The sequence below is a fragment of the Mizuhopecten yessoensis genome, unplaced genomic scaffold, assembly GCF_002113885.1.
Source record: "Mizuhopecten yessoensis strain PY_sf001 unplaced genomic scaffold, ASM211388v2 scaffold7807, whole genome shotgun sequence".
Taxonomy (NCBI): domain Eukaryota; kingdom Metazoa; phylum Mollusca; class Bivalvia; order Pectinida; family Pectinidae; genus Mizuhopecten; species Mizuhopecten yessoensis.
The window spans coordinates 57,866-65,576 of NW_018407232.1; the positions used below are offsets into that span (position 1 = coordinate 57,866).

Genomic DNA, 7,711 nt, shown 5'->3' on the forward strand with positions numbered 1-7,711 from the left:
TGACCTTGAAAGTGGGTCAAGGTCATTCATTTGAACAAACTTGGTAGCCCTTCATCCCAGCATGCTACAGGCCCAATATCAGTACCCTGGGCCTTTTGGTTATTGAGAAGAAGTTGTTTGAAGATTTTAACATATTTGACCCCTGTGACCTTGAAAGTGGGTCAAGGTCATTTATTTCAACAAACTTGGTAGCCCTTGAACCCAGCATGCTACTGGCCAAATATCATCTTCCTAGACCTTTTGGTTATTGAGAAGAAGTTGTTTAAAGCAAAAAGTTGACGCCGGACAGACGGACGACGGACGACGGACGACAGATGACGGACGACGGACGGACAGACGGACGACTGATGCCGCACCATAACATAAGCTCACTTGCCCTTCGGGCAGGTAAGCTAAAAATGATTAAACAAAAGTTGAAAATGTTCATTTCACAAGCTAAATTGGAGTTATCTCCCCTGCACTGTTTAATTGGATTGTTATGACAGAATATATGTAATGTTTGTAAATAAGTTTGGAAAGGACTTACATAGGCCTAGCCTGATGTCCAATCCAATTGACATATATAAAGTCAATAAAATCTGATGAAATGATGAAATGAAATAACTTCGCTTGTGATAGAGTCTGGTAGGTCATTTATATAGATTAGAAAAAAGGCAGGGCCCCATGACTAAGCCTTGGGGAACTCCAGAGAGGACAGGACAGGACGAAGATATGGTGTTACTTACAGCAACTTTCTGACTACAGTCAAGGAGAAAATTTGGACCCAAGCAATGATTTTGCTGTGGATGCCGAAACGAGTGCGGGCATGGTCGACTTTGTCGAATGCCTTCGAAAAATCCATAACGGCTACATCTGTTTGATGCTAGATTATTATAGATGTCTGAGGTAAAAGCAAGAAGTTGTGTTTCGCAGCTACGTTTGGAGCGAAAACCATGCTGGAGAGGGCTGAGAAGATTATAGTTGTCGGCGTGAGTCATAATGCTTCTGTTCCATCAATTTACAGAGAATGCACTGGTTAGCGAGATTGGACGGTAATTTTGCGGTTGTTTTTTTGATCCCTTTTTAAATACAATGGCAGTTTTCCAGTCTGAGGGAACTACACCGCTTGATAGGGAACAGCTAGTTAAAGAGATCTGTGATAATTGGAGTTATTTCAACATAGACATTTTTAAGGAAATTTGGAGAAATTTTATCAGGGCCTGTGGCTTTCTTGGGGTCCAGGTTTTTAAGAAATTTAGAAACACCAGGAATTTTGATATTGATGTCTGACATGTAGTTTGAAGGCTTTCGTGAGGAATAGAGGTCAAGTTCACAGAGATGAGATAGTTTGAGTGGGACTGGGTTGGTAAAGACAGAGTGGAAGTAACTGTTTAGTGTTTCTGCTTGGGATTTTGGGTCAGAGTATGTTATGCCATCGACCTTGAGTGGTGATACCCCAAAATTGTTGTAAATACGCCTGAATGACGTCACGCAGCAACATTTGTGACTTCATCAGGCCTTCCGTGGTTTTGCTCAAAGTTGCAGGCAGTTTTGCCACCTTCAAACATTTCATTAATTTGCAAATAATGTAAGAGTTTAAAAGTAAAATTTTGTATGTTTACGTTACACAAGTCGTACTGATACGAACAGCTTCAAATGTGTGTGTAACAATGATTAATATTAAATAAATGTCTTTTCTTAGCTGTGATAGTTAATTTTCGATAACTTGAAGAAACTAGTTAATGCTGTTTGAGTAAGATGGCTGATCGGCTGAGATGAGGTCAATTCCCATGCATCGCAACATCGCAATAAAGACTCAATCCTGAACAAATCGAAACTTCCAAATTGGTGCCCAAAATTCAGTTTCAGTTGAGTCCGCCGGGATGAGAGGCTCCAGGGCTTTCATAAGATGGGGGATGGACCCCCCCTCCAACTTTTGGATAGTTTGTCACATGTAGAATCTATATCTCCGATCGTGAACGGACAAATTAAAACGATTTTTTGGTTTTGAAAACTCATTCAATAGAGACTGCTCCAGGTGTTGTAAATACGTACTTTCTTTTTCATGTAAAAATCAGTCTTTGATAATTGTCGGTCTCTTGACGTAATCATCAGCAAATTCTTTTCAAATATCAATCTAGCAAATTTTTAAATGGTATTTTAATTAAAGTGTTGTAAGATGGCTGAATGTGTTAGACGCAAAAATATTTTATGAAATATACTGGTTGATTGTTTTCTAAATACATATTGCATGCAAGTACATAATACAGTGTATGTACCAAATTACGCTGACTTGTAGAAAAACAATTTACTTGCATTGACGGTGCAGTCAAACATGAAACTGCATTGAGATATGGGTATTTTCAATTTGTATGTAATACATTTACACTAAAGAACAACCAACAGGCTTTAGATTAATGAGCTTAGTTGACGAGATGTCCGTCGCACAGACCAAATTTTTATGATTCGTTGCATTACAAGATATTTCATAACTGTTTTGATTATTAAAATAACTTTTCCCTTCTTATACCTCTTCTTTTCAAAATGTTTGAAGGCTTTAACTATGTTGAAGATTATGGTGACGTTATTTACGTCACATCTTATGTATTATGACGTCATATGGCATTTTTGTCATAGGGTGGCAAATTTGGATGCATGGCGAATTTGCCTGCATTAACGTTACAACCCCAGCGATGGGTAGGCATTTCATACTAATGCAATAATTACTATTGCCGATGTTTGGGATATTTGAGGTAACTTTACTTACGGCAGATGAAGATTTTTGTTTACCTTTGCAACTATAATGGGCGTGATGCATTATGGGATACTCCCTAAAGCAGACGATATGACCCAAGAAGGAAAACTAACTTCTAAGCTACATAACTAATCATAGTCAAGAATGATTATATACTGTTTATAGTGAAGCTGATTGTAATTCACGATATAAGGGAAGCAACTCGAGCTAAAGATAAGTTACTAATCCCGAGATTTCAGTCTACCAGATTTCACCCAAAATACCGTCAATAGTGTTTACATAGCGGTAATGATTATCACATTACATTGTAAATAATACTATCCATTCTTCACTATTAAATGAACTAAGTATTTGCATTCAAGTGTTTGTCAACATCTTTCAACTTCCTGGACAGGAGCGAACCTGAATTTTCTCCCATAAAGTGCTTGTTCACCACAACATATTGGCCAGAAATACGGCGACGGGATGGAAAACATTCCAGTGGGTGTTGATTATGATTCCTTACTTCTCAAATAGCAAGTCATACTTCATAAGGATACCCAAAAAAAGGATCAGTGTAAATCATTATTATCACATGTAAGGGATATTGTTTCTCCCTTAACTCCAAAAACACAAAACATGTGGAGATATGGAGGGAATGGGTGACCTTGCGGTAATGAAACTCACGATTTTGATAAAACACCTTAAGACCTTTTACGGATGCATTAAGCACTGTGAATGATGACTGACAAATTTCCAGTAGTTAAAGTTGGCATTCATCTTTCCCCTTAATGTGTTTGAGTGTCTGCACATCAGCATTTATCAAAACTCAAAATTACTTACCTTCAAGTGCATTTTGTTGAGTCTTGTTATTACTAGAATCTGACGGGGAAAAAAAACACAAATTAAATATTTACCAGATAACTGTTATTACATTTTTAGGATTCATTTATTAAGCACAGGTACTTTCTTCGAGTTGTTAAAGTGAAATTGACAAAAAGAAATCTCCATATTCTTATACCATGTATGATAAATTCTTTAGTGATGATGAATGCCTATGCCTGAAGTTGAATGCCTAGAGATGTGGAAAAGTTGTTGTTATTATTATAAGGTTAGTAAATAAAATCTTCAATAGTAATTATATACACCAAATAATTGAACTAGATCTGTATACATATTTACAGTACCAGAGGATAATTCCTACAAATACAGAAAGCCAGTACCCTGAAGGTTTCCTGGCCCACGAATATTGCCAACAGAATTCTTAGCGTTTTGCTACATACCAACAGCAATACCAGGCAGTTCGCTATTATCTCCAATACTGAATGGCCATCCTCCTCTGTATTTAGATCCATCTCCTGTGTCTATTTGAAATTCACATATGAATACATAATCCTAACCAGTAATTTCTATCGGGTATAATTGTACAAGTGTATATGACAATGCCATATGATATAAAGTTCATAAAAGTATAAGTATACAATAGCTGCAGGTATCTGTCAGAAAATAAACCTCTTTTATTATAACCCAGCTTTGAAAAAGTCAGAGCATATCTTAGCTGCTATTTCATGAATGGGCATCAAACACATGTACATGGAAAGGCATTATGCCACATTCTAAACACAAGTGCCCTCAATTTCACCTTTGACCTGTACTTAAAGTTATGAAATAATAGTTTCCTGAGCATATCTCAGCAACTGTTTCATGAATGGATAGCAAACTTTGTACATAGGTACATCGTCCCAAACCAAAGTCACTGTAACTTTAATTTGAACTTGACCTTGACCTAAAGTGCTCAAAATAATGGTTTCTAGAGCATAGCTCTGCTGTTATTTCATGAATTGGCATCAAATGTTGTGTATAGGTACATCCTGGTTAGGTGGTATGTTGTATCCTAAATAGCGTTACTGTAACCTCAATTTGACCTTTTACATTGACCACAAATAATAAATTATGATAATAACTTCAGTTTCTTATATACTGCTTTATCACGACCTAGGTCGTAGGTCGTCTCAAAGTGGTTTACAGATTTTTACCTGATTGTCTTGGAGATCTTGTGGAGGTTTCTTTTTTTTGCTTTGGTTCAGTGTAGTTGTTTGTGATAACCTTATTGTTATAAACCAAACTGCTTTACCTCCACATTATCTATCACTTGTATTCGAGGACCTTTAAAACAATATAAAGATCTATTAAACAATAAAAACAATAAATGGCATGAAACCTTTATAGAAGAACAATGTTATCTATCAGTTATGAAGTGAATCATGAATTAGTCCTATCTTCACGCAGCTGTTGACCAGTCTTATAAAAGCGACTTTCCTTAAAGACCCTTGCGTGATTGGTTCATTCACTGGCCTCTGGTTCAGGAAACAGTCTTATGAGATAATATTGTTTTATCAATTGATGTCACAACAATAATTAATATAATTTGACCTTTTGCGCCCTTGTTGCGACTTTGATGGTAAAGTATGAACCATGCACAGTGATATGAAAACAAGAGGCCCAGGGGCCTTAATAGCTCACCTGGTATTTTATTTTCAATTTAAAACCCGAGAGTGAGCTGAGTACCATACCAGTTTATCAAAGGAGCGCAATAAATACAAGTTGCAAGAAGGACTAAATCTGTTTGGACCAATCTTAAGGCAAACTAATTAAAGAACTAATAAACCAGCATGAATAAAAGCAGTAAAATGAAAACTGAGAACAGAGTAATTTCTTTATAGGAGCATGAACTGTTATTAGCTAAAAAGAAACATACGATGGAAGCAGCACAAACAACCTGAATCAAATTCCATTGTATTTTTGTGTTTTATGATTTATTTTATGATAACTTAATATAAATCAGTATGATAGTTATTGTAGAAGTTTAGGACAAACCGTCGCAATAAAAAATAAAAATACTACCCTATAATTAATGTAGTGGAAAGTGCTGATGGATGTATGGACCTCAGTAGCTAACGCAGTAATGGTAATACACTACTGCAGGATATACAGGCTAGCTAGGGAAACAAATGTGTACGCGAGCTGTTTGCATCACATAAACACAAGTGAATAGCTGAAAACTGGTGGATGAATTGTTAAACTTCCAGATAGAAACTTAAATGCAAGTTGTAGTTGGATCACAAGTACTCCCCATTCTCCAGTAATAAAAGTTTATCAGATATGTACAAAGCTGCTACTTGGACAATAGAGTATCTATAGCGAACAGTTCTCGAGGATTTTTCTCAGAAGGAGGGGGTATCTGAGAGATGAAAATAAAAAATCTTGATGTATCAAATAAGGGGTTGATACTTTTGTCTTCACCTGATGTGTTAATTATTACTGCACACTTGAAAGAACCTGGTTATACAGAGGATATATATTCAATGGGTGTTGATTATGATTCCTTACTTCTCAAATAATATTCAGGCTTCAGGGTGCAAGTCATACATATGTACTTCATAAGGATACCACATAAAAAGGATCAGTGTAAATCATTATTATCACATGTAAGGGATATTGTTTCTCCCTTAACTCCATAACACAAAACATGTGGTGATATGGAGGGAATGGGTGACCTTGCGGTAATGAAACTCACAATTTTGATAAAACACCTTAAGACCTTTCCATCAATGTAAAGTATTTGATTTGAACATATCTAAATCTGAAGAAGAAGCCAATTTGACCCCTTTTACGGATGCATGAAGCACTGTGAATGATGACTGACAAACGACGATCACAATCGGTCAACCTATACCATTGTCTCAGGTGACCTAAACAATACCGTTCTCCAGTTGATGTTCATTATACCTCCGATTGTTCTCTAGTTGGCATTCACATCACCCCTGAACATATCACCTCTGAATATCAAATTTCCAGTAGTTAGCATTTATATCACCCATGAATATCAAATTTCCAGTAGTTAGCATTCAGTGCCAGATGATATTTCTCCGAAATACACCAACATATACCTTGTCTCCAGCGCACACACATAAGCACGCATACACAACACACATGGAGGCAGGTCCTAAAATGACCGTAGCTGTTAATAGAATGTTAAACAAATTAAAACCAAACAAACGCAAATCTGCCTTGAATGTCTCGCCTTGTTTGGCAGTAATGGCTTACTTCTCAGCGTGGGACGTTTGATCCTCTGGGAAATGCTGCACATTTTGGTCTGTATCTTTGGCATAACAAGCAAATTCGTGGAATTTATATCCCCCGCTTTCAGGACATATTGTAGGTAAACATTATTGAGGTTAGGTTTAAACATGTGAGTATTGTGCTGTTGAGACATAATGTATAGGCTGAAACTCGCAGAAAAAAAGCCTTATCTAATATTTGCTAGAGTTATTAAGCTGAACTGCAGATAATGTCTCTGCGAAATGGAGTCCAATTAAAGTGGTTGTCAAACTTGGCCGAGCTCTCAATGCGTTGGACCCTGTTACTAAGTTTGAAGACAATCGGATACTATTTGCAAAAGTTAATGAACAGAAACAGCAGATAATGCATTTTTGGTTATTGAAGGGGCCATAACGCGGCCAAATAAAGTCCTCTGAATTTAAATCGGTCATCGAACTTGACTGAGCCCTTAAGGCATTTAACCCTGTTACCAAGTTTGAAGAAAATCGGTTAACATTGATGTAGTTATTGCACAGAAACGGCAGATAATGACGTTTTTGGTCATTAAAGGGGCCATGACTCCGCCAAATAAAGTCCGCTGAAAGTGATCATCAAACTTTGCCGAGCCTTTAAGGCATTTATCAATGTCACTAAGTTTGAAGAAAATCGGTTAACATTTGTTGCAGTTATTGCACAGAAACGGCAGATAATGTTTTTCATTATTCAAGGAGCCATAACTCCGCCAAATGGGGTCCTCTGAAAGTGGTCATCAAACTTTGCCTAGCCCTTAAGGCATTTAACCCTGTGACCAAGTTTGAAGAAAACCGATAAATATTTGTTGTAGTTATTGGACAGAAAAGAAATGCAGCAGATAATGACGCTTTTCATTATTCAAGG

At 36.8% G+C, this 7,711-nt stretch overlaps 1 protein-coding gene across 3 annotated transcripts in view; it reads right to left on the reverse strand.

Moving 5' to 3' along the window:
* Positions 1-4,875, reverse strand: part of LOC110454370 — a 40,041-nt gene extending 35,166 nt beyond the window's left edge. For all 3 annotated transcript variants that reach the window (XM_021503838.1, XM_021503837.1, XM_021503839.1), the window contains exons 1-3: positions 4,750-4,875; positions 3,997-4,077; positions 3,557-3,595 (exon numbers count right to left, since the gene is read on the reverse strand). In XM_021503838.1, the coding sequence (XP_021359513.1) occupies positions 3,557-3,595; positions 3,997-4,068 (111 nt within the window). In that variant the 5' untranslated portion in view covers positions 4,069-4,077; positions 4,750-4,875. The remainder of the gene's footprint in view (positions 1-3,556; positions 3,596-3,996; positions 4,078-4,749) is intronic.
* Between the last annotated feature and the right edge of the window lie 2,836 nt (positions 4,876-7,711).